Raw genomic sequence first — 27532 nt, 5'->3', positions numbered from 1 at the left:
CTCCAAGAACCTGCTGGAAGATCTCCTCAGGAAAAGCACATGAAAGAAAGAGCAAGCCCCAGGTAACTGGAACAGGCGTGCCCCAGTTAACTAGAACAGGCTTTCACAGTGTGTTCTGGGGTGTTCCAAAATGTTCTGGATGTTTTGTCTCTTCCCTTCCGGAGAAGCAGGGAAGAGAATGAGAAACAAAAAGAGGTAGACGTTAGGGGCTGAAGTTTTCCCAAAATATTTCTCAGGGAGCCCCAGCATGCAAAGTATTCCAGCCAGTGTCTTGAAGCCCTTTCCTCTGCCTGAGGGGTACTCATGGTCCCTTGGCTGGAGATCACGCCTTCCCCAGACAGTTCCGTTGTTCTTCACGGTGGATAGAGCTGAGTCGGGCTGTGCCTCCTACAGAAGAAGCAGAATAGAGGCACAGAGAACGGCAGCAGCGCCTGCATCACCAGATGACGTTAACAACATGGCGGCGGCGGCGGCGGCGGCGGCGGCGGCGGTGGCAGCGCTGGGCCTCAGCGGGGTCAGATCGCACGTCCCAGCACACGCACGTCCTCTCCTGTGCTCCTCACCCCCATTCCAGGCCTTCAGTGCCTTCAGAACCCAGCTCTTCCCCAATGCTGAACCCACCTTGGTCCCTCAGTTCCTCCCCAGCATGCTTTCTAACTCTGAGTCCCCATGGCATCCCTGTTCATCCAAGAATGTTGGTGTGGAGACCAGGAAGTCGGGAAACCCCCTTAGCTCTAATTCTAAAAGCTGTTAGCCTGTCACTTGTTGTCGATTCTGCAAGTCGAAGCAAAAACGGATTCCTGGGTATTCAGGAGGGTGATTAATGGGAATGTGGTATTTGGGGGGAAAGTTGATGGGGCCCGATGGTACTGTAGTGGTCCTATCCACAGGCTGCAGACTGCTCCATCCTGCTCTCCCAGGAGCTGGTGAGAGCAGACTTGGAAGCCAGTGCTCTATCACCACAGGGTCAAGGTCCCTGTCACCTGGGTGTAGTCGCTTCTGAGACTCAGAACTGCTGGGAACCCTGTAACCACGTGTGTACTGAGTGGCCTGCCTTTGCAGCCTATGCTGTGTGTGGTGATCTGGGGCCCTCAAACTGGCTTGGAGTAGACTGAGCACTTCCAGTCACACTGGCCTCCACAGTGGACTTTATTTCAACTAGTTTCCTCTGGGACTGTTGGACCCTAACTCATCCCAGCATGAATGGGACTAAGGTATGGCAGCAGCAAAGTCTACCAGCCACAGCTGCCTCAGCCCCAAAGGCCACAGGCACACACACAGTGAGTCTAGACAGAGCTGGTCTCCCAGCCTCAGTGCAGGGCACAGAGGCCCACACAGAGGTGGATGGTTTGTTTTTCTGTATTTGTTTCAAGCTCACCCCCCCGACCTGGAGCCCCAGGAGAGATTGCCAGATAGGCACCTGAGAATCCAGGGCAGAGGCACTTCCATGGAGGACACAGCCATCTGGGGTTGGGACAGGCATCTGCAGGAGTGTGGCTGGCTCCCTGGTGTGTGCCCCTGTCATGTAGATGGCGCAGGAGAACTTCAGGTCCCACTGAGATACTTCACCACCTTGGAACTGCAAGTCTAATCAGAAGCCATACTTATTGTCTCCTCTCACGTCACTGGGAGCCTGATGCCCAGAGTGAATCTGGGCAGCTTTGGCTCAGGTTCCCACCTGCAGGGCTCAGGGTCCATCCCAGGCTCAGGGCCAAAGAGACACTGAAGTAGCTATGCCGGGAGGATGCAGGACATGGTGTGCAGGCCATGTCTTCCTCTCTCTCCCGCCCATGTTTCTGGATCTCTGGCAGAAAGTTTGGTGCAAAAGAAAGGCTTGCTTCGTCTCCGTCTCCACGGGCCTATTTCTGTCGCGCTGTCTGCCTCTGCTCTCCTTTTTTGACATTCAGCATTTTCAAACACAGATTTTGCACAGATCCAGTGTGAGTCACAGAGCTGTGTGGCCACATGGAGAATTCTGGAGTGCAGGCTCTAGGGTCTCTCTGCATGCAGACTGGAGAGCACCGCCCCTTTGATGGGAGACAGGGACAGGAGAGTTGTGTGACTGTCATCGCTCTGTCCCTGCCCACTGTTCTGAACCAGCACTGGGAGCACCCATGCTAACCCCCTCACTCTGGCAGTCACTGCAGCTCCTGGGGTCTGGGACCCTCAGGCTTCATTACAGCCAGACAAGCAGGGGGCAAATAATGTCATACTGAGAGCTATGGTGGTCCTAGAAAAGGAACACGGACCCAAGTCCACTGGAAGAAGAGTCTTGTGGGGCAGTGGCCAGGATTCCAGAGAGTTTAGCTGCCCTGTTTGCATAGTCGAGATGTACCACTTTCCTGCCATGTCCTGTGGGTGACAGCATGTGAGTCTATAAGGCTCAGCCACATAGACATGGCTGAATGCTGCACGGCCAACTTCTGTCTCAATCCTCTGGTGGTTGAGGGACTAGTGTGTGACAGAGACATTTACCTTGGGCAGGACAGCCCAGGGACTTGAGCCTCCCAGGAGCTGAGGTAAAAGACCTCTTCGGGCCAGTGTGCCAGAGACCAGATGCTTCAGAACCCCACAGTCCACAGTGGGCAGTCGAAGGCAGCTATGTTGCTGGCAGAAAAGCTGGGGAGAAGCCGCCAGGGCTGCATCATCACAGCAGGACAGGCTGAACAGCTTCCCTATGGGTCAGACGCCTGTGTCCAGGGGAAAGCCTTGCCGTGTCCCTTACAAAGACAGCCAGCCCGAGGGTCACTCGCTGACCGTTTCACACCTCCTCCTTGGCTTCCCAGACACTGACACCCTGTACAGGGAGCTGCTTTCCTCTGACTTTTCATTGCCATGGAGACAGAGGCGGGCCTCACCTCCTTGTTTCATTTCCGGTGCCTCGGTCTTAGTCACGCTCCTCTGACTTCCTCATCTCCCATACACTTGCTTGTTTGATTAAAAAAAAAAAAAGTTCCAAAAAAAGACGATTTGTGTGAAGGGAGTGAAAATTGAGTTTATTTACGACAAATCAGTAGAATCCAAACTTTGGCAAAGAACTCCAGAAGAGGCCTCTGGCAGCCGAGGCATGCATGTTGTGTCATGGAGTGTGATGTTTCTGGTCCAGCTCGATTGAGGAGGCTCTGACCTGGCTCTGGCCTCTTAGGGCCGGATGCCTACTTGGGCAGCACCTCTCCTCATAGATGTAAAGTTGCCACCACTGAAGGGACTCTGCAGAGCCACCCACCAGCTCCAGAGCAGGACAGGAGGGAAGACCTAGTCCCCTGGGGCATCCAGCTCAGAAAGTGCTGGACTTGGGGATGTGGGAATGAGGGGCTCAGGGTGAATAGGTGGCCCACTTACTTGTCCTCTGATTTGGGCACAGCACACCCTTAGACAGGTCATCTCCACGTCAGTCTGCTGGAGAAGCCAGGAATCAGGACACACAGGGAGCACTGCGTGCTAGAGCTCATGGGGGAAAGTGTTATTGAATTTGCCCAAAGTCGGGAGGACAGTTGCAATGGTATTAGCTCCAGAAGTTAAAAAGAGAAGAACCAAAATCTGTGTTCAGAAGGGCCATTGATGCTCTGTGTCACTTTCCCAAGGCGAGCAGGGGACAATCTGGCCACAGGGCTTTCCAGAGCACAGCACTGGCTTGTGACTGGATTTTCTAAGCTGAAGAGGGCATGGCCAGGCAGAGTCCTGGCTGCCCCAGGCTGACCTTCACCCCACCTCTACACTCCAGCCTCCAGGGCCAGGTGGCTCCACCTCTGCCCAGGGTAGAGCAGCCATGCCTCATGGCTTGCCCACATTTGTGAGGTACTGAGTTTGCAGGACATCTCCTGGAGAAGACCCTGGAGTTCCTGACCCATACCTCCTACACACCTTTCTGTTTCTTGGCAGAGGCAGCTAGGCCAGCAAGTTATTCCAAAAATCATGGAGAAAACATTCTAGAAGCAAGAATAGCTCCCCAGAGGGCTGGCTGCCCGGCACTTTTCTTGGCTTGCTAGCTCCTGCCTTGCAGGTTCCAGTTCCAATGGGTTGTCTCTGGCCATCCTGCCCATGGGCCTGCCATGTTCTCAGCTTACCCTCCTCTGTGGGGCGCTTAGGTCACCTATGGTGACTTACCCTGTTCCTCCCACAATAACAGGAGCTCTGGAGTGTGTGTAGCTTTGTTGGTCTGCTTTTCTTGGGTCCTGGTGCCAGGCTCATGCTCTGCTTGTCCCTAGTGATGCTCAAACATGGCATGCTAGTCACATGGGTAGAGAATGGAAGGCAGAGAGGAAACTGTGAACGTGTATTCATCCAAGATGGGAGGCAGCTTGGGAAAGTGGAGGGTGGGGAGGTCAAGGCCATGAAAGCTGGCATCATAGGTGGGAGGGCTGGATGAATGTGTGTGCAGACCCCAGGCTAGAAAGGGAAGCATAAGCAGGGTCACACAGAAAGCTGGGGCAGTTCAGAGTAAACAGTGATGTCATTGTAGGATAGGTCTGTCGAGGAAACGAGCTGCGCATGGTGAGGATGAATTCCTCAGAGGAGGTGAGTAAGTCCACGGCTGGCGTGTGGCAGGGACAATGTGCATGCGGTCTACCTAGGCTGTGACCTTGTGCAGGATTTTTCCTTTGTAGAAACCCAAAGGCAGAGGGTTCCAACCTCACACCCAGCTTCCACCATGCCCACTTGTAGTAAGGGGAGCCTTCATGTGAAAGAAGGGAGCCTCCATAATGCTTAGATGGTGGCCTCCTGTTCCCTTTCCTAGAAAGAATTCCACTCTGCTTTTACCTGCCCTGCTGGTTAAGCCAAGATGACAGATTCAAGGGGTGGGGAGGGAAGGAGGGAGGGAGAACATTATAAATCTCTGAGGTCTGACACCAGAACTCACCGTGCTGGGCATGCAAATGGCCTTAGCACGTGGGGATAGCTCATCCTCCTGGGGTGGGCGGAAAGGTGATGGGGCAGTGAACAGGGAACAGCATGTATGCATCCAGGCCATAAGCAGCCAAGACTGAGCAGGTCCCCAAATCGATGGTGGCTAGTTCCTTCTGCGGCCACGCTGCTCTAGTTGGGTCCAAGTCCACACATTTGAATACACAAGGCACATGGTGGGCAGTGCTCCTTGTTTGAGTGGGATAAAGGTTTTCCTGGTGGCTGCATGAGGTGACTTGGACTTAGCAGCCCCCAAGCAGCTGATTGACACTTAACCCCATCCAGCAGGAAGAGCCCTCCAGCAAAGTCTGCAAGGTGGCTTCCCGTTTCCAGTGAGGGGGTCTAGTTGACTTGCTCACCGAGTTTGTGGGATTTCTTCGCGCAGATGAGGAAGGATGAAGTCCTAGGTCAGTCTGTAGAATACGTTAGAGATAAGTACCCAACAGCTTGTACCGTGAACCTTTGCCCTTCTGGACCAGGACTGTGCTCTATCAGCCCATCTGTTGCTACCTGGAGAACTACTACAACTGGGATGTTTTGATAGAAAAGACATTAAACATGTGACATGTTACCCAGGTCAGGTGTCTGGGCATGGCTCATCTGGGTGCTGTGTGGGGCTGAGGTCAATGTTTGGGGCCAGGGGCATAGCTCAGCTGAGTACTGTGGAAGGCTGAGGTCAATGTCTGGAGTCAGAACATTGGCAAGGCTCAGCTGGGCACTGTGTAGGGATCCATCCTGGTAAATGGGGCTGTGGTCTCAAGTGCAGTTTGGCAGATAAGGGTGGTAGCCAGGCTGATGGTGTTGATGGTGAGTAGGATCTTGAAGGCTGGCTGGCTCTGCTTTATGGAAGCTATAAGCTCCTCTTATGGCCCCTGACACTGGGCTCTTCCACCAGCCACTGTTGCCTTACAGTCAGCAGGGAATTCAGCTGCAGCAAGATGGACTTTGCAACAGCAGGCCGTGCCGTCACTTCCATGACCACAATTCTGCTGTAATCTATCTGTTCATTGTGAGCAAGGCATGGGTCCTGCCTCTTGACAGGAGGGGGTCTGTGTAACATGTGAACCAGAAGGTAGAGACTCCTGGTGACTCCATATATCCTCACCACCTTCAGCAGTTTGTGAGGGGTCAAGCTTATCCTCAGCGGTGACTGAATGTGCAGCCCCAGGTCAGGTGCACCAGCACAGGGATCCTTGTGTTTTCTGACTGGGCTAGCTGTTGCCCTTGCTCCGTTTCACAGCCTAGGGATCCGACTCACAGGCAGGCTTAGCAAATACCCAAACCCTGCACTTGGGTGTGCCTCGCCTCCTCAAGTCCTATGGAATTCCTCCCTTGATATCCCGATTCTTGGCAGAGTCTTGGTCTTCAGGGTTGGCTTGCTCTCGGGGCCTCCTGTGCCACAGCCCTCCTTTCTTACCTAGCTGTGTCTGCTGCCTTGTGATCTCTGGGGTGGTGAGTTGTGTGTTGTTCTCCCAGCTCCCACCACAAAGACCCCTAAATGCAAGGCACTAAGTAAACAGATGACAGGAAAATGAGTGAACAGAGTACCCATATATCCTCAGCTTTGTCAGGGCACCTGTCAGAGTTGCTTCTGTGGCTGTGATAAGATGCCACAACCAAAGCAACTTGTAAAAGAAAGAGCTTATTTGGGGCTTACAGTTTCAGAGGGCCAGAGTCCATGATCATGGGGAGGAGAGCATGGCAGCAGGTAGCAGGCATGGTGCCGGAGCAGTGGCTGAGAGCTCACGTCATCTTGACCTGTAAGCGTGAGGGTGAGAGGACTAACAGGAATAGGGAGAGTCTCTTGAAAACCCACAGCCCACCCCCAGTGACACATTCCACCACCAAGGTCACACCTACTAATCCTTCCCTAACAGTTCCACCAGCTGGGGACCAAGTATTCAAGCCTGTGAGCCTATGAGGCCATTCTTATTCAAACCACTCCAGCCCCAGTGGTCCCAAACTTCTGGGCCTGCCATCATGAAGAGCTGCTCACTATACGTTTGTTCCTCTTGCAGCTCTCCAGGCCAGATGCCAAAATCGAGCTGAGGGCAGACACTCCTTCTGAAGATGCTGGGGAAAATCTTCCTGCCTCCGCCATCCTTGGTGGACACTGGCATCCTGGGCACTCCCTGTCATGTGGCCTCATGTCTCAATCTCTGCTTGTCTTCAGAAGGCTTTTTCCTATTCTGTGTATCCTGTTTTCTCTGTAAAGATGCACATTGTCTTAAAACCATAGTGTGTGTGTGTGTGTGTGTGTGTGTGTGTGTGTGTGTGTGTGTATGTGTGTGTGTGTGTGTATGTGTGTGTCCATGGACAGTTTCTGACTAATAATGGCTCAGCTTACAGTTTTTTTTTCACTTTTTGATGGACTGAAAGTTGTACACTTACAGTAGAAACTGTTTATTGGATTTTGAGTTTGACGCTTAGACTGGTGACAGGTCTTTCTGGAGATGCTCGGCAGTCACAGCCACTCAACAGGGTGCTGTTATGTCACTCCATTGACAGAGTGTCTTCAAATGTATTAAAATTATATTTATTTATTGTGGGGGGGGCACTACTGGTGTGTGTGTGTGTGTGTGTGTGTGTGTGTGTGTGTGTGTGTGTGTGCAGGGAACTGGGTGGGGAAGAGAGAGATGTATAAGGGCTCAGTTATTAGGAGAGCAGAGGCTGAAAAGTCCCAAGATTTTCAGCCTAGCAGCTGGAAAAAGACTGGAGCTGCCTGTGCAACTCCTGTCTGCTGGCAGGGAAGTCCATCATCTCGGCTGGAAGGGAGCCCTCCATGCCATGCCTTTTGTGCTTGCAGGTTCTGCATCAATTGGACAAGCCTACTTTGCCCTCACTGGAGATGCATCAGCTTTACACATCTGTGAACTCAGAGATTCCTCACAGAACATCCAGAGTGATGTGTGACCAAAAGTCTAGGCACCTGCATCCCAGTCACATGGACACACCTTATCCTTGGTACCACTGGGTCCAGGGCCTCCTCGATAGGACGTGGCCTCATCTTCTCTTAGGCACGTTTTGGAAGATGCTATTTCCAAATGTGGTCACAATTTGAGGCTCAGAGAGACAAGATGTGATGGGGATACTGTTGGGCACAGTGCACAGCTGCAGGAGGAGGTAGTGGCTGAGCAGGTTTTGGGGTATATCTTTGACCTGTATTTTCTTCCCACTCTGTGTCAGGAATTTAGCAAAAGAGTGATTCTAGCAGAGCCACTGGTTCCACCATTAGCTGTCATCTCCACCACTAATGTCCGTCTTCTGTCTCTTGGGAAGCTACCTTTGAGTCTGACACTGACGCTGGGTGTTGGCGCCTTCCTGGGAGAGGAAGATTAACAGCTGTATTTGCAGGCACGCTGGCGTTTTTATACAGACATAAAATCTGTTTCCATCCCAGTTAAATGGTGAAGTTCAATGTCGCGTGGCTCCTTGGGCTCCTTGACTCCGTCGTGGGTGTCTCTTCGACAGTGTTTTTATATGGACTTTTGGCTGAAGGGAGTGTAAATGGCCCATTTCTCTTCAGGATTACACTTTACTGTCTTATAACCTGTGCAATATATGAGCTAAATAATGGGTCTTTGGCATCAGAATCTTGGTGGATTTGGAAATATAACAAAAATAGACTTCTAAGTAGGTTCTGTTTGAAATAGAGTGTTCGCCAGCACCCAATATTGGCTTAAAATCCTGGGGGGAAGAGTTAAATAAATCAAAGAGACAGGTGCAGTTTTTAGATTAAACAGCCAAACTCATACAAAATCCCTTTGTCTAGACTGGACAAACACGGAGTGTTATTTGAGACTCTTTGATCAAATGCCCCACTGTTAACCCACAGCCCGCTAAATGCCCACAGTGTTTGGGAAAGCCCGTGTTTGGGGCACCTCGGACAGTGTGCAAAATTGCCACAGACTGTGACAGGGAGGAATGCCAAGTGGGCCACACTCAGCATCCCTGTCACCAATCCCCAGCCAAGGAAAGGAGGCAGAGTGGCAGACACACCCGCACAGAATGCAGGCGTCTGGGGAGACTAAGGAGGTAGCCAGAGGGTCTGGGGAGAGGCCCAGTGGGCAGTTTTCCTGCCTCAGGGGCATTGGGAACCGAGCCTGCAGAAAGGCTAGATCTTGTCTGTGATCCAGGCACCTCTTCCTGCCACACCTAGATAGATGAGCCCAGCAGGTGCATTAGCATAAGCTTAGAAGCTGTGCTGGGAGAGAATGCTTCTCCTTCTGCCAAAGTTCTGCTCACATCCCTAGTTTGTGCACCTCAGAGATCTATGAGCAGGAAGCTGAACACCTGGGCTCAGGTAAATACAGAGAGGAAGCCAGCAGCTGGTGGTTCCAAACACCCCCCACCCTTGTGATCTCTGTGTTGGCCTAGGCACCCAGAGATCCCTCTGCCTTCAGAGTCCAGCACCAGCTGCATCTGTACCGACGGCTGGAGACAGAACTTTCTAAATGGAAAGCAACAAGGTTCAGTGTCGCCTGCTGTGTGACCATAGGCACCTAGCCTATGTCTTTGGTCCTTGTTAGGTGCACCAGGTAGACTGACTTGTGTCATGAGTGCAGATCATTTGCCTTGGCAAGGATGGACCAAGGCTTTCCTTTTGCCCACAGAGTTCTGAAGTATGATTGCAAAGCCCATGTTTGACTGGGCCCAGTCTATCACATCAGAGTCACAGGTACAAGTGGCACTGATAAAGTAACTTTCCCATCAGGCCTTGAGTGATACTGGCACTACTGAGTTGGGAACCCCATTCTTGAAGGTCCCTGAGACAGGCCCTCAATGCCCATGGGTTTGTGAGATAAGAGGTGCTTTAAGGATAGGTGTGACTCCCACTGCCCAGGAGAGCAAGCTAATAGGGCTGCTTTTCTGTGCAGTTCAGGGAAAACAGGGCTTGTGTTTTCTCCATTATATTCTCCACGTACGTGGCGGCTTTCCTGAGACTAACCTGACTGACAGTGAGTCTCCATTCTTTCCCGTATTCATTCCACACATCTGAGGGAACTGGGACACCTGCTGGGACTTGGACAGGGCAATGTGAGAATATCAAGGTTTCTGGCTACACAGACCTGGGAGTGCGATGGAAACCAGGTCTGGGGGGAAGAGGAGCAGCACGGACTGGAGCCTGGCTACCCAGGGACTGACTCAGACTGGGTGAGCTTCTGCCTTAGGTAGGGCCCAGGGTGAGAACGTGGCTAATCTTGCTTGTTTTGAGGGCAGCTGTGAGCAAAGTGTGGTTGTTCATTGAATGAACTAGTTCCACTGCTCTTGGCTCAGCTCATTCCCAGGTCAAGAGTTAGGGCAGATGCAAAGGATCAGGCCAGTGCTAGGGACTCATGCCGTCTTTGTAGGTGGGCTTGGGGACATCGGGTTAGTAAGCTGTTGGAGAGGTCAGGATGCCTTCCGCTAGAATGCTGCTGAGGTGAGAACTCACAGGCGCACTCACACGTTCCCACTGTCCTGCACCCAGGAGCTTCTCCACTGTTTCGAGTCCTTCCCCTGAAGCTCTTCCAGGATGATGCAGAGCCTCTGGCTGGGGCCTCAGAGCAGCTGAGCCTTAACCTTCCAGATAGACAGTCCTGTCTCTGTCTCTTGGAGGTGAACACCAAGGCTTAGAGATGTCCAGGCAGATAACTGAGACTGGACAACAAAGACTCCCTTGGCCTAGGCCTGCTGGCTAAGCCTTGCCTTTTCCACCTGGGACTGTTGAAGAGGCTGCCAAGGTGGCAAAGGAAGAATAGAGGTCTTGTTCCCTTGAACGGCAGGGTACAATGGTGGACTTGGTGAATGGATTTACAGACCACATCGCAGGCCATTGTCTTTTCTGCCTTTGCTGCTTAAGTCACCGTGGCCAGAGTAAAAATGGTGGAACACCAAAGCCAACTGGGCTTCCAGCTCCCTCTCTGGTAGAACTTCCCTGGAGAGGTTGAGAACAGTGTCCTGGCCCCTGGCCCTTCTATCCTGCATGCAGAGCTGTGATAGCCAGTCTTCCTGGGTACATTGCTGGTGTGATTGTGTCCAGCACCAGGGGCTGCCAAATGCTCCAAGTTCATAAATCATAGGAAACAAGGACACAACCTTGATTCTCTGTGCTGCCAGTACATTCCTAATCCAATCGTGAGATGGAAGAGCAGCTCCATTTGTATAATTTCCTATGAAAAACAGCAGATCTTTGCATTTTAAATGCTGCCCGTGCAGCCTCTCCATGGGGACGGCCATGGCCTCCTTTTGATGGAACAAGTGTTGAACAGAAATGATATAAACAAGGCCTGGTGTGGCTACCTTCCTGGGGACACTTATTTGGGGGTCTTCTAATGCCTCCCTGTGATGGTTTCTTTGAAAATGGTGTGCAAGATGTCAACATGAGCATTTCATGATTTGTTGGTGTTGGGAACAGCCAGAGTGCAAACTAGAGAGGCTGATCTGTCTTTACACTGTCTGACAGCAGCACCCCTTCTTGGGCCTGTGTTACCAGGACTCCATTCCTCCTGCTGCCTCTGCCCAGGTGTGAACAGACAGACCTAATGAAGAACACATGCTAGTAGTATATTAGTTTTTACTGTGGGGGCATCCAGTCTGCCCCTCTCAGGCACAGATACCCTTCATGGCTCTTAATCAGCTATCTGGTCAACCCAAGACAAACCTGAGAGACAGATCTGTTGGGTTAGTTGTTGCAAGCCTGTGCTTCAGGATTGAAAGCAAGTGTCAGTTGCATCAAAGGGCCCAGGCAGCTACAGGGACACGTGCCAACAAGTCTGAGAAGACCCTCTTCTTTTAGGGCTGACTTCTGTGTCCTCTGGGTCCAGCTTAAATGTGTGTTGGTGGCAAATGTCCATCTCTGAGGAGTCAGCAAGTGCCATGTAGGGGCAGCTGACAGCTGATGGCTGCCGAAAGGGCTGGAAGAGCTGGTCTCCCTCAGACTTGTTCACCAAAGTCCTCAGGGGCCATTCTGTGGTGACTCTGTCTGACAGTGTACTGGGCTGCACAACAAGTCCCACAAATCAAGTATCTGATACCAGCCGGAGTTCTTTCCATGTTGCACTGGAGGTCTTGAGTCCAGAACAAGAAGTCCTCGGAGCAACACACCCTTCAAGGCTCTGGGGCGTGGGGCTCCTTCCTGTCTCTGCCAGTCCCTGGTGGGTTTTGGCCAGCAGCCTGGCTCCCACCTTCGGCTGTTCTGTGTCCTGGATGTCTGCCTTTATCTTTTGAGGACACATGAATTTCAGGCCTCCTTGCACTGAGAGCAGAGATCTTCCTTCTGAGCCACATCTCATTCAAGGGTTTACCAAAGGCGTATATTTTCCTGTGACCGGTCAACTTGCTACAGTGACATCATCATGTGGGGTCCCTGCTCCGTTCATCCCTTTTGTTGCTCGTTAACTCCCATGGGCATCTGTATTCTCCAGCGATGACCCAGGAAGTCACAGGTGTGAACGCCTTCATGGGATGTCGAGCAGCAGGGGAGCTGGGGTTGAGCTGAGCTGCAGATCACCACAGTTCAAGGGCAGATTCCCTCTGCCCGCCCTGGCTTCCTCCCTGAAGTTTGTTTGACTCAAGGGAGCTGCATCCAGTGCAGATAGAACCAAAACACCATGTCCAAGTTGCATCCTCCCTCTATATAAACATACAAATGCATACAGTGCATATAATACATACATGAATAAAACACACATATGCATATACACACATGCATACATAGATACATACATGCATATACACACATACTTGTTCATACATATTGCATGTAGACATATATACACACTCAAACACCATACACATACACAAATAACCATATAATCACTCATTGACATATGAATGCATATATATACATAAACATGCACATGTATACACTTATACTCACATATAAACTTATTACATACACTCATACATTTACATGCAAGATAAACATAATACATAAACACATAATATACATACACATATACACTTGCACATATAAATGTACACATGAGCATATGTATACATTCACACATAAAAACACAATGTACTAATTTACAGTTTCAATATGCATGCAAATGTGCATACACATATACTCACATATAAACAAATGCATACATACACATATATAAACATACATTGGACATATGTACATATTCACATATAGACACACATGTATGTAAACACACGTGATCACATGAATAGACATACTCTAACACATGTAAACAAACACATTCATATAGAGCAGATGGACCAGCCAGGGCCTCTGCAGCTCTCTCAGTTTTTATACGTTAGGAATTTATCTTCTCTCCCAGGCCCATGATCTCAGCACGCTGCCGTGGACTAGGAGAGGATAGTGTGAGGTTTACACGGATGCTGGGATTCTAGAATGTTCCCGACTGTCCGGCTGTGGTCAGGATGTAGGCCTGGCCTCATGCTGCTTTAGGGCGGGAGACGTGTTGTTCATCTTTTCCCTCTGAAGATATGACACGTCCACGTCAGTCTCTATGATCTGGAATCGACTCAATTTGGGGTGTCACTCTTCACATGGGACACCCCCAGAGGGCTCAAGTCACTGGTTTGGGCCGGTGTCCTGAGGTTATCTCCCCGTCCTCAGATCCCATCCCCAGGCCCCGTCCCCAGGTCCCCAGGCCCTGTCCCCAGGTCCTGTCCCCAGGTCCCATCCCCAGGTCCTCAGATCCCGTCCCCAGGCCCCATCCCCAGGTCCTCAGATCCCATCCCCAGGCCCCATCCCCAGGTCCTCAGATCCCGTCCCCAAGCCCCATCCCCAGGTCCTCAGATCCCGTCCCCAGGCCCCATCCCCAGGTCCCCAGGCCCCATCCCCAGGTCCTCAGATCCCGTCCCCAGGTCCCATGCCCAGATCCCTAGGTCCCACCCCCAGATCCCCAGATCCCCAGGTCCCCATTAGTCACTGAGCACAGCCAGCCCCACTGGACAGATGGAGCCGGGAACAGAGCTAATCCCTGCATCGGGCCTTCCCCTGGCCATGGCATCTTGAGGACCCCACGCCTCTGTCCCTGTCTTTCTTCTGGTCTCTACAGACTATTCCAGACATGTGGAGAATTATTCAATGTTTGGAACCAAGATCACGGCAGGAGTGTCAGTTCAAGGGCCCGAGACTCCTTGAAACCTGTCACCAGCACCTGCCACTTAGCAGCACTGTAGGAGCGTTTATTTTAGGAATCCAGGGATGATTTTGCTATGTCCTATAATGATCTGTGCCTCTCAGCTGATGTTTGGAGATGAGTGGCCCTTAAGTTACCAGGCACGGGAGGTACAGGAGCCTGCCTCCCCAGTCCGCTGCAGTGTACTGATTCCATGTGATCCCGGGGGTGGGGAGTGATGGGGTGGGGAGCGATGATGGGGTGGGGAGCGATGATGGGGTGGGGAACGATGATGGGGTGGGGAGCAATGATGGGGTGGGGACTGATGATGGGTTGGGGAGCAATGATGTGGTGGGGGAGACTATGGGGTGGGGAGCAATGATGGGGTGGGGAGACTATGGGGTGGGGAGCGATGATGGGGTGGGGAGACTATGGGGTGGGGAGCGATGATGGGGTGGGGAGACTATGGGGTGGGGAGCGATGATGGGGTGGGGAGCGATGATGGGGTGGACAGCGCTGTGGGGGGCCTGGTGGGCAACATCAGCCCATAGCAGGGAATGGGGTACTCGTGTGTTCCACATGTGTAGACGTCCTGATGGCTCAGCCCACAGCGTGGCAGAGGACAAGCCAAGAGCTTTGAACAGTTTGAATCTTCAAAAGCAGAACATCCTCATCTAGATTAGGTCTCTGGGGCAACAGCTGAACAGCGCTGGTGTACCAAGAGCTCATGGTTGCTCCTGGGAGAAGACGGGGGCTCCGTGCAGGCTTGGTACAGGGGAGTTCTGTAGCAGAGAGAGCACAGCCCTGCTCACTCTTCATTCATTCATTCATTCATTCATTCATCAGCCTGCTGGTTCCCAGAGCACTGTGTGTGGGTGCTATGGGTACAGGTGAATGGAGCCCCTAAGCCCTGATGAAGGTGACAGCTAGCTAGCTACAGAGAGCTTCTAATCATGAGTTCCAATGTCTTTTCTGAGCTGTTTCGGACCAAAGAAGGGTGTCAGGGTATGAATGACCCCTGGGCCAGAGGGTGGAGAAGCAGGTAACAGACAGGGGCAAGTTATGCCCTATTGGATGACGCTATCTGCAGGGTCCATGCCCCCCCCAGCCTTGGGTGGGCAGAGAGACAGGAGGCAGATGTGTGGAGGATGTCAGGTGGAGAGGGGACTCTGAGTGTGGAGTCATGGTCTCTATGGACATCTGGTATCAGAGCCACTGCCTGGCGAGCTGGATCTTTCACTTCCAGCAGCCAATGTATACCATCCCTCACCATCTGGTTACAGGTCGTCTTCCCAGGGTTTCACAGGCTGCATTCTGAGCTCTTGGGACCCTTACCTGCCCACCCCTCGCCCTAAGGGCGGATTTGCATCTTGTCTTATGCCCAGAGCCTGGAGCAAGGCCCACACAGAGAGTATGTCTGATCTCTATGTCTGACCAAAGTGGGCTGAGAGGCAGAGGAGGAAAGGGAGGAGGGTTGACAGTGCAGGTGACTGATGGGGTGGGTGGAGCTGAGGACCTCTAATGGAATGACAGCTGGGAGAAGCACAAACACCACCATTCTCAGTCCCATTCAGGGAAAAACTATAAACAAGCCAGTGGTCACCTCTGGGGAGAAGAGGCCTCCATTTGCTATTTCTCTTCATGTTTTATTCTCTGAGATCATCTCAACTCCTGAAGCTCATGGGCGATCCCTGGGCATATCGTTCTGTGGAAGGGGAAACTGAGTCTCAGAGTCACCTATTATGCTTCCCACCCCAGCCTTGCCATTTGGTGGGCGTGCCCACTCACTGCCCATCATGGGAACAAGGACTTAGGCTGGGGGTCTGAGAGTCCCTCGCCCCATCCCTCATTCAAGAGTAACCAGGGAAGCTTGTACAGAAGGGCTGTGGTCCACAGTGTGTTTTCTTCCCTAGGGAAAATCCCCAAGATCTTGTGGAGGGAACCGAGCATCCAGACCCATCTCTGACAGCAAAGGTGTAGAAACACAGAGAATTCCCTAATCTGAAAAAGGTTTCAGAGACAATTACCAATAAATCAGAGGCCATGCCAGTGGGAAGTCGGCTGATAAAAGTGGTTAAATTGTTTTTCCCTTGCCAAAGGATTGCCCGATTAACCACTGAATAAGCAATTTGTTGCAACTGAAAATACCTATTTTGTGATTTAATATCAAGGGGAGGAGGGGACCCTTGTGTAGTCCTGCCCATGGGTGGACAATAGGCTGGCTTACAAGGACTGGGAAGTCTGAGAGAAGGCTGTCCTGGAGGGCAGGACTCTGCACAGGTCAGGAAAAGCGTGTGCGCTGGGACCCTTTGTTACCTGCATCTTGGAATAGAGATGAGACGCAATGGGGGCTTCAGAGCTAGGCTTGGCCTCTGATCTTCACATGGGAGGAGAGGGGTGCACCCATCACTGGACTTGAGTCTCCGTTTCCTCAACCTGGGAATGAGGGCAGACGGTGACCTTGTGCCCAGGGTCCACAGTATCTGGCGTAACTGAGAACTTGGCATGAGTAACAAGTGTCCGCTCTATTGTAAATAAGTCACAGAAGCCATTCTGGCCCTGCTCTCACTCCTGACCACCTCCCAGGAGCAGGGCTTCCCCTTATCATCCATACAGGAACATGCTGGCTCTCGCATGTGGATTTGTGGGGACACATTAGACTGTGGTAGAACCATAGGCAGAGGCTGCCACAGGGTCTGGCAGAAAGGGTTGGAGCCCAAGAGGGGGTCATGTTACTAGATCCCGCTTGTCCATACTTCTCTACTGGGTGGCGTTAGGCTCCCACCTTGACCTAGAAAACTGCGGCTTCCATCTGCTTGTTGAGTCCTCAAGTCCTGGGCCTGGGGGACAGTCCTTCATCTGACCCCATCCCTGATGCCAGGTCCATTTTCCAGATGTGGACACTGAAGGTTTAAATGGCTGTGAGCCACATGGTCCACAAGCAGGGTGGGACTTCCCTAGACCATCTCAATGCTTGTGTTACCATATGTGGTGGAAAGGAGCCTGAACATGGAAACTGCATATAGGGGCATCTTTGCTTATGTCGGCACAATTCTTCACCCAAGGAACCAGGACCATGGGGCAGCCACTGTGCTCTGAGCTATTGACTAGAGCTGGCTTCCATCTCATGTAGAAGGACCAAGTGGGTTCACTATGCCGTCCAGTACGCCGTGCTTGTAGCTGGCCCCAGAAGCATCTAAAGGCATCCTGTGAATGATAACAAGAGGCCATGGTCAGATAGCCTTCACATGGAGAGTAGCAGCTTGAAGTCCAGGGCGCAGTTCTGAGGTCCGTGTGTGTGCTAGGAATGAAGAAGGGGTGGAGGAGTTCTGTCCCAGCGTGAGGAGTGTGAGGTTGGCAGGGCTGTGACTCCTAGTTATAAAAATGACTGAGCTAAGACCAGGAGCAAGGCACCCACAGACCCACATCAGGCCTTCCAGGCAGAGGATTCCACGTGGAACTGCACAGTGTCCAGTTACTCCAGAGCAGTCTCTTCCCTAGCCTGGGATGAGACCAACGAGATCTACAGTAGGGTCTTTGGATGCTGTGCACAAGGCAGTTATCAGGGCCAGTGCTTACGTGAGCTGATGCCCCTGCCTCTTAGTCCTCTATTACCCACTGTCCCTGGAGTGTTGAGCACACAAGGGTCCAGGAAATTACTGCACACTTGTCCAGAGCATATCCTGCAGTGCTAGGTCTGCGGGTTCATCTTGACCATGAGCCTAAGTTGTTGGACAAGAATCCAGGAGGCAACTGACAGCACATAGGAGATGCCCCTACAGGCATCAGCACTTGGCATTGCAAGGCAAAAGCAGCCAACTGCCCAGGGCTGAGTGCAGGGGTCCCCACTTCTCACTTCCTGGGCAGCCTCTCATCCCAAGTGGACCCCACAGATCAAGCCTCAGCCTTCCTTCTGTTCTCCCCAGTAGATCCCCACTTGGTCTTTGAGACATCTCACCTCCACCAAGAGCCTTTCAGGCTTACACAAGAAGAGCTGAATTCACTCCAGCATGCTGACTGGATTCTCCTAGATCCTGAAAGCTGAAACATCCATCTTCTTAGCGGGGCCTGTAAGCCCCCGATCTACCCACCCATTCATCTGCCTATCCATGTACCCATCCATCCATTCACTCTTCCACTCATCCATCCACTAATTGTCCATCCATCCATTCATCCATCTATGCATTCATACATCAATCCATCCACCTATCCACCCACTCATCCATCCATGTATCCATCCTTCCATTCACACACCAGTCTACCCATCCCTCTCCTCACCCACCGACACATCTGTTCCTCCATCCATGCACTAATTTATACACCCATCCACTCATACATGCACCTACTCATCCATCCATGCATTCACTCATCCATCTATCTATCCATCTATTCCTGCATACACTCATCCACTCACCGATCCACCTATCCATCCATTCCTCCATCCCTCCATCCCTCCATCCACCTACACACCTGTCCACTGTGAGCCGTGTGGTAGGGAAGAGAGGAAAAGACGTGACCACTCAGCTCTAGAACATGCCTCACCACAGCAGGTGCTTCTTAAGTGGCTGCTAAGTAACTGTATCGACTGAAAATGAATAAGCATGATTAGCATTCCTATTAAAGCATAATTAATATTAAACAAGAATCAAGGTTCCTGAGCTTTGTGCTTTACTATCCTGTGCAAGCTGCCTCTGTCTTGGCTCCTCATAGGTCCCCATACTCTCCAAGACTGTGAAGGATGACAAGGCCACAGGCTCAGGAGACAGCTACATATGAGGTCACTGACCAGCAGTCATGGATTCAAGGCCACATGTGGTGCCTTGGGCAGGAAGAGCCTCCTGGTCAGCAGGCACCAGAACCCAAGTCCGGTTACCAGCAGGATGGTCCTTTCTCCCCAAAGAGGCTGTCCATAACACTGGGCTCCAGGGGACCGATTCACGTGTGGGAACCTGGTTTCTGGGGGGCAGGTTAAGCCAGGTTGCACATTCATGTTAGGGAGCATGCTCCACTTGCTCAGTGTTCTTCCTTCCCGCTTCTTTCTATTAAGTGCTTGTCTTTAAACATAGGTACATCCTGGTTTGTCTGGGTCAGGATCTCACCTGTCAACTTGGGAGGAAAACAGTTTACCCATGACAGGATATCCTGAGGAAGTCTGGATGACCTGAGGGGAAATCTTCTGGTGAGAAGGCGAAAGTCGAGGCAGCCATGACTTGGAGCAGGAGCAGAGATCCCCCTCTCTGTGGTCATTGTCACAGAGCAATGAGTGAGAGGAAGATCAGAATATTCTGGAATAGACAGAAGGCTCCAGCAAGGGTCCTTCAGGGAAGAACTTACCTCGTGTCCCAGTGGCGAAGACGATGCCCGGTCTTTGTGCTTAGGTTTCAGGAGGTTTTCTTTGGGCTCTCTCCTCAAGAATTGAACCTCTTCTCAGCTTCATACCTCGAAAGTGTGCAGCGCCAACAGGAGCCACCTGACCTTCCCTGTTGTCCTTGGAAACAGTCTGACCAGTGTGCTTTGGAGGAGACCTTCTTCACTTCCCCTGTCAAAGGGCCCCTTTAGAGCCAGGAGCCTTGTAGTGTGACAGTGTTAGAGCTCAGGGTTGTGGTGACATGGAGAGCTGGGTGTGACATGGGGCCGCCATGGTGGTGGCCCCTGTGGCTCTGGCTGTACAGTCCAGCCTGATGGAGGATTGTACATCTGCAGAATGGTCTCCCCGTCATCTGCAGGTGAGATGTGCTGTCTCACCTGCTCAAAAGACAGAACATTCCAGATCGTGATGTCACACCCTTTCTAGAAAAATTCACAATGAAAGAAGCTAGAGGTGGCCAAGGAGGGACTCAGGACCAGCAGGGGCTAGAAGCTTGCCCATACTGATGCCAGAAACTTTAGGTGTGCCGGTGCAGGTGTGGGGGGTGTCTCCAGGCCCATCCACTCTGGCCTCTGATCAGCCAGACCTAGTGTTTCCTTTGCTGCACATCTCAGCCCAGAAACCTGGGCCTTCCAGGAAATCTGTTGGGTTTCCAGGCTTCCAGAAAGAGTCCTGTGACACCTACATCCCAGGAACACAAGACAGCATCACTAGGAACCTGGCAGTTCCGATCCCAGGGGAGCCGCTCCTGGGCTACACAGCTGGCGCAGCTCCACTGTGCTCTCTGGAGGAGTAATTACCCAGTGACTACATCTTGTCCCCATGCCAGCCAACTTCCGTCACAGCAGCTTTATGCCATGGTGCATTCCTGCTGGGCTCTGGGCGCTCCTCAGGGAGACCTCTGCAGACAGTGTGCTGCAGGGAGGTGACCAAGAGGGATGCTGTAATGGCTGAGGCTCCGGAGATAAGGGGGTGATGAGAAAGGATAAGATGTGTATAAGCTAGTCATGCTGTGTGTATGTGAGCACTATGTGCAAGTATATGTGCATGTGTATGAGCCTGTGTTTGCACACATTTCCTATTCATAGATGGTATACCTGTGCGTGCATGTGTGGTATGAGCATGTGTGTGCATGTATGTCTGTATTTTGTATGTTCCCGCTGCCTGTGCCTGGCCCTGTGACTGCAGGTCTTCATGTATAAGTGCATCCAAGTTCTGTGTCCAGAGTGGCAATGTTGGGTCACATATGACCCAAAGGTGAGAATAGAGCATAAGAGTGAAACAGACCCGGGACCCCAGGGAGCAGAAATATCCAGTGGGTGCTGACAGCCTCATGAGAAGACTTTTCTAACACTTGCTGTCCTCATTCCATGTTCTTTGGAAGAAGTGGGATCTCTATCAGCATCTCAGTTCAGACAGCAACCAGGAAACCACTCTCTACAGTCCAGTCCACCCCTGGGAGTTGAACTGGCCTCCTAGATCTTTGCACTGACCCTGCTGCTGCCTCTGCAGTGTGCTCTCACCTCTGCAGTCTCCACTGTCTCCCCTGCCTCTACACTGTCCCCCTACCTCTGTACTGCCTCCCCTGCCTCTACACTTTCTCCCCTGCTTCTGCAGTGTGCTCTCACCTCTGCACTGTCTCCTCTGACTCTGCACTGTCTCCTCTGACTCTGCACTGTCTCCTCTGACTCTGCACTGTCTCCACTGACTCTGCACTGTCTCCACTGACTCTGTAGTGTCTCCCCTGACTCTGCAGTGTCACCGCTGACTCTGCACTGTCTCCGCTGACTCTGCAGTGTCTCCACTGACTCTGCACTGTCTCCACTGACTCTGTAGTGTCTCCATTGACTCTGCAGTGTCTCTATTGACTCTGCGCTGTCTCCCCTGACTCTACACTGTCTCCCCTGACTCTGCACTGTCTCCGCTGACTCTGCACTGTCTCCCCTGACTCTGCAGTGTCACCGCTGACTCTGCACTGTCTCCGCTGACTCTGCAGTGTCTCCCCTGACTCTGCACTGTCTCCCCTGACTCTGCACTGTCTCCCCTGACTCTGCAGTGTCTCCACTGACTCTGCAGTGTCTCCACTGACTCTGCAGTGTCTCCATTGACTCTGCACTGTCTCCACTGACTCTGCACTGTCTCCTCTGACTCTGCAGTGTCTCCTCTGACTCTGCAGTGTCTCCACTGACTCTGCAGTGTCTCCATTGACTCTGCACTGTCTCCCCTGACTCTGCACTGTCTCCCCTGACTCTGCAGTGTCTCCACTGACTCTGCAGTGTCTCCACTGACTCTGCACTGTCTCCCCTGACTCTGCACTGTCTCCACTGACTCTGCACTGTCTCCACTGACTCTGCACTGTTTCCATTGACTCTGCACTGTCTCCACTGACTCTGTACTGTCTCTTCTGCCTCTACACTGTCCCCCTACCTCTGCACTGCCTCCCCTGAATCTTTAGTGTCTCCCTGCCTCTGTAGTGTCTCCCCTGTTTCTGTACCCTCTCCTCTGCCTCTGCACTCTATCCCATCCCTCTGCACTCTATCCCGTCCCTCTGCACCCCTTCCCTCACCTCTGCATTTCCTGTCCTGCCTCTGTACTGTGTCTCCACATGAAACTTTTTATGCAGTGACCTCAGAGGCTATTTACTCAGCTTCTTCTCATGGGTGGCACAGAGTTCTGTGGTTGCAGTGTGGATAGGTGTGGCCTAGAGACCAGGAGAAGACTGTGGGGTGCCTGGCTGCTCCTACCACCTGCCCACTTGGTCATCCCTTCCCACCACTGCCTTGACTGGCTGTCTTTCAGTGCTGGGCACAGCTGGCTGGGACCATGGGGTGATATGGTGAGATTTCAGGATCCCCTTCCCACTTCCAGCTGGTTTAGCTAGGCCCTCCAAAGGAGCTCTGCCACCACCGTCACATCTGCAGGTGCCAGGAGAGACCCATAGACTCACCCTGGCCTTTGGGGACTCACTGTGGCATATCTGTCAGCTTACAGCTACCTAACCTCTCTGTGTTGTCCACAACCATTTGTCCTTGGGGCCTCTGGCAGCTCCTCTCTGCCCATCAGTATGCCTCTTCCTGTCTCTATGGTTCTGGGAGTTTAGGGACTAAGACCAATTGTCTGTGCACTCCACTTTTTTCTTTGCCAGTTTAACAAGTTCCCAGCTGCCTTGGTGGTTTTGCAGAGAACAGTGCGACAGTTGTAACCAAGCCAAATTAGTAATTTCCTGAGATGATATGGAGAGGCCAATGGGTGCTTTAGATGCTGGTGACAAGTTGGCATTATTAATAATGAGCTACCATGCTTTCCCCAGGAGCATGGGCAGCTAACTGAGAGGATTCTGTAGTTTTCAGTCCAACAGGGAATCTCCAAGAAGCCCAAGTCTCTCTCCGGACACACTGCTTACTTCTCTACACACCACTTCGTTTAGTTTGTATTTTAAGATACATCCCTGTAGAGAGGCCCAGCTACTATTTTTTTGCCATTTTTTCCCCTGCAAGATGAGAGTAACAGCACTTCCTCTTCTCGGTTACCAAAGCGTGAGGTGAACGGTGAGAGAGACGCGGAGCTCTGAGCCTGGCACGCCGCTGTTGCTCGCTCAGTCTCCGTGCCAGCTATTTTAGGGTCCCGCCGTCTTTTCTCTCCGCACACAGTCCTCTGCTGTTTGGCTTGCCGTCGTTAGATACACATGGTGCTGTGGCTCTCGTGTTTTGCATGATGGCCTAGAACCTTCCCTGAGTATCTTCCCAGCCAGATATCCCCGTCTGAGAGATGATCCACCATGCTCAGAACTGCTCAGTGATTTGCCCATGTGCCTGCCTGTACCCATGTTCTGCTAGAGGGTCTGCCCTGTTACCTGGCTTTGCTGCTGTCTCCTGATGCTATTCCCTGCCCTCATGCTGTATCTTTAATTGAGAATAGATTTAAAATGAGATTAAAGTGAGGTCCTTGGGTGAGTGTGGGGCCTGACATACCAACCCCACAAAGATGCCCAAGAGGACTTTTTAGGGCCTGTAACTCTGCCATGGTAACATGCAGAGTGGTCTCTGTCCCCTGGCCCCCTGAGATTCCTGGTGATGTGATTGCTTAACTGCAGACCTAATCCAGCACATCTGTGTCTGGCTGTGCCACGTCTGTTCTGAGCCTCCAGGGAGATGGAGAGGGCATGGGGCTTAACCCTGCTTGTGAGTCAGCTCATCCTGGGGGACCTGACTTAGACCTTTGTCCCCATCTGCAGAGGAGGGCTCAAGGCATGTGATAAGGTGGCTGGTAGATGAGCAGCCCACTACTCAGAAAGAGTGCAGCTGTGACAGGGGAACATGTGACAGAGCCAAGCCAAGGTGTGCAGCAGAGCTACAGGCATTTCAGAAGGTAGCAGATCCTGTGTCCCATTGGGGCATTTCTGTAAGGGAGACACAGCAGCCAGAGATCAGCCATAGACACAGAAGGAGACTCCCTGCTGCTGGGACTGAGAACATTACCACCCACTGTCCTGCCCACCCACAGCTTGTCACCACTTCACTCCTCCAGAATGCTTGCGGGCATGTTGCCCAGGCAACCAGAACGCCAGTGTGTTGCTACCCTTCCATCTCCTCCAAGCACCTGTGAAGGCTGTGGAGCCTCATCCCCCTGGCCCCAAAGTCACTGTGTACTCCCAGGAAGGAGCAGGGGCCTGGGCTTGCTTGGCTCCAGAACAGTCCAGAAATTGTAGGGCCCCAGGGCACCTACAGAGCGTGGCCAGCAATACTTGCCACAGTACCTCAGTGCACCTTTCAAAGAGCATCCTGAGTTTACCCTGCTCTGCAGTCAGGGAAACTGAGGCACAGAGCAGTTAGGTAAATTGTCCATGCTCACGTAGTAGCGTGCAATGCCAAGGCGTAGACCACCCTCTGAGACTGTCTTCACTCTTGCCAAGATGCTCTACTGCAATAAGAACAGTGCTTCCCCTCAGTGATCCTCCTTTCCAAATCCACAATCCCAGTGCCCACAAACTATCAGAGCCAGACTGAGGGACATCTATAACACCCCACTGGCCTAGAGATCAAACTCATCAAAATCCAGAAAAACTGTCACAGTGAAAAGTAGCCTCAGGTAGTCAGAGGCTCCACACAAAGTTAGGTGGGGTCTTGGGCGGATCTTAAACCAAAACAAGCAAGATTGGAATACAGCATGGAGCCAGCAGCTGCGAGGTGGTGACAAGGGGACTCTGTGATGTGCCGTGTCACATCAGGGGAAGCTGGGAGGAGCGTCCCCAGAACGTACCATTCTTTTGCAACTTCTGTGTAAATCTCAAGTATTCTGAGGTGAACAGTGTTCTTAGCAAGTTCACAAAGGAGAGCAACAGCCAGGAAGTGTCTGGGTATGGGATCATGGTTCTGCTGTCCCCATCCCAGGTGAGCCCCAGGTGAAGGGGCATCCTGATCAAGCATGAGAGAGGACAGGCCCACCCAAGGCTGATCAGACAACTGTCTTCCTGCAGCTGTCTCTGTATCTACCTGTCTCCTGGAGATCACTCCCAGCCTTGCTGAGACATTGCTGAACACGGAAGGTTGAGTCTTGTTTGAAGGGAAAGAGACCTCAGACTCCATACTCTAGCTAGCTTGTTGGTGGTGGGAAAACAGGGCCTCGCAGAAGAGAATCAACAAGCCTGGGCTCTGGCTGACGTCCACAGCAAACTTCAAGGTGCAGAGCTGGGATAACACAGCAGGTGCAGACTCCTGTAGGGGGCTCTGAGGCAGAAGCAGCCCAGACTTGCCCCCTCTGGACAGCTCAGGCAGCTTTGGCTTCTCATACTACCCACCGTGTCTGAGGCGGCCCTGGCCGCACAACACCAGGCCCTCACCCTTCCAACTCCCCTTGACTCTTGCCCCATCGAGAGGAAACCGCAGCTCCAGGAGCACATGCCACCACATCTGGCCCCCCGGGAGCGTATGACGGGGTGAAGAGATATCTGTCTCCCTTAATTGACAGTGATTTTCGTCCCGTGGAGAAACTATACAGAAGGGAGTGAATTGAACCTCCATCCACTGAATCTTATTAAACCGTTCTTGGGGAAAAGTGATTTCAATAAAACTTTAAAAGGAAGAGGAGCAAGGAACTGCAAACCAGAAAATAAAGGCAGATGGAGGCAAACAGGGTGCGCAGCTTGAGGCTCGGCTTTTCCTTTGCACAGTGTCCTTGGAGACAAACAAGAGGTGACTGTCATGAGCTTATCCGCAAAGGAGCGTAGGTCTCCATGTTCAGGCAAGGAGGAACCCTAAATCCTAGGGACTCCCACAGAGCCCCCACTACATACAGGCTGAGTCTGCACAGCACTCACACGCCTCTCCTGTGACTCAGAAGGCTGGCTCAGGCCTTCTGGTTTGCAGCCAGCGTCCAGGATTAGGAGGCCATGGAGAGAATCCACGTCAGTCCCTAGTACACTTACACACACTCCCTTCTGGGTCCTGTTCCCTTTTTATTGTTACTGAGATATAATCTACATGCCATTAACTTCACTGCTTCTGAGTGCATGGTTCAATGGTTTTGTGTATTCGTAGGGTGTGTAACCACCACTGCAATGAATTCCAGGACATTCCGTTACCCCAAAAGAACCCCTCCAGGAGGCAATCACTCCCAAACAGTCTTCCCTGTACTCCCTGGCAGCCACCGGTCTCCCTGCAATGTCTGGGAATCTTCCGTCTATGACTAAGCCTGAGGGATCATGCCCTGAGTCTTCCATCTATGTGTGGCTCTACTCCTGGCTCCTTTGCCTTCACTTGTGGATGGTACTTCCTGCCTTTTGAGGGTCAAATGCTACTATGTGTCTGGATGTGTGCCCTGTGCCTGTCCACTGGGGGGATGCTTGGGGTGTTTGCATTCGGAGCTACCATGAGACGCTGCAGTAGACACGTGAGTGTACAGGTTTGTACCTTAAAGACTATAATTGCCACATCGGTGGTAGCTGTAATTTTCCAAGGGTCACTAAACCGTTTTCTACGGCAGGCAGGACAGTCCCCATCCCACCATGAGAGCGTGGATCCTAGTCTCCCAGCAGCAGCTGCAATTGGTGTGATCTGTCTTTATTGCCCTTGATGACTTTGAGGAGTGGAGTGGGTGACACGTTCTGGAGGATGACACTTTCCGAAGGGGCCGGTTTAATGTCCCAGAGTTTTAGGGAAATGGTACTATCTCTGCCTGGCCTCCCAGGTGAGCATGTGGCCCATTGGCCCTGAGAGTTAATGGTAGGGTAGGCCACCATGTTGCAAAGCTTCCACCTGTCATCTGGGTAGACACCTTGGTGCCCTCCTGAGGTGGGGCCCTCCAAGAACAGCTTCATTTTGTATCTGAGCATGTCCAAGGACCCCTAACGCTACACTGAACACCCAGGGTTCTGCAGGAAGCATGAGGAGAGGAAGACCTTGTAAGTTTACAGGGGTCCTTGCAGATCAGTCCAGGTGTGTCCCCTGCAGGCCAGACCCACTGCCATGAGATCAGGCCTCCTGCAGGGCTAGTACTCTACTGTCCAGTGGGGCAAGCCCTTGTCCCAGCTGACAACCACTTCCCCCGCACTGCCCTCTATTTCCCCTCTGAGCAAATGCATCCCTTTAAACGGGATCTGCCGGGCTGAGGAGGAGCAGGGCATCCGCCTCCCCAGCCCCATTGCCATGGTTGGGTTTTCTGCATAACAGCTGGGTGTCTTGGAAATGAGAAGGTTTCTATGGTAACCAATTACAGCCCATGATTGGTGAAAAATCACAGAAATATCCTGTGTGTGAAGTTATGCTGGGGAGGCAGGCCCAGGCTTAGGTACTGTGGTTTTAATTTCCTGGGGCAATATTTCTTGGGTACTGATGGCAGGCAACTCTGCTTTCGAGCTTCCCAGTCAGCCTGCCCAGTGGGGCTACGGGACATCTAGAGGGACTTGAGGGGGTCTGCTGGAATCTGGCAGAATTTGGAGGGACCTACTGAGTTCTGGTGGGGTGTGATGGAGCCTGGGGAAGCTAGCATAGGCCTAGGGAAACTAGAAGGACCTAGCATTGGGCCAGTAGAAGTCTGACCGGAACTGCTGGGGGGTCTGGATGGGTCTGGGTCTCTAGGGCAGCTGGATGAGGGCACAGGTGCTAATGGGGCCAGGAGAGGCTTGGAAGAACCTGATGGAGCCTTTGGGGATCCAATGGGGCTTGCTGGGGTCTGGTGGAGT

The 27532-nt window shown here is 52.2% G+C and overlaps 1 protein-coding gene across 1 annotated transcript in view; it reads left to right on the top strand.

Moving 5' to 3' along the window:
• The first annotated feature begins 457 nt into the window (after window positions 1-457).
• Ajap1 (adherens junctions associated protein 1) overlaps window positions 458-27532 on the top strand; it is a 92139-nt gene continuing 65064 nt past the window's right edge. The window contains exons 1-2 of the mRNA XM_059255930.1: window positions 458-514; window positions 2542-2681. Coding sequence (XP_059111913.1) covers window positions 458-514; window positions 2542-2681 — 197 coding nt within the window. The remainder of the gene's footprint in view (window positions 515-2541; window positions 2682-27532) is intronic.

This window comes from Peromyscus eremicus, chromosome 2 (assembly GCF_949786415.1).
Source record: "Peromyscus eremicus chromosome 2, PerEre_H2_v1, whole genome shotgun sequence".
In the NCBI taxonomy this organism is placed as follows: Eukaryota; Metazoa; Chordata; class Mammalia; order Rodentia; family Cricetidae; genus Peromyscus; species Peromyscus eremicus.
This window is presented reverse-complemented; position numbering and strand designations above follow the sequence as displayed.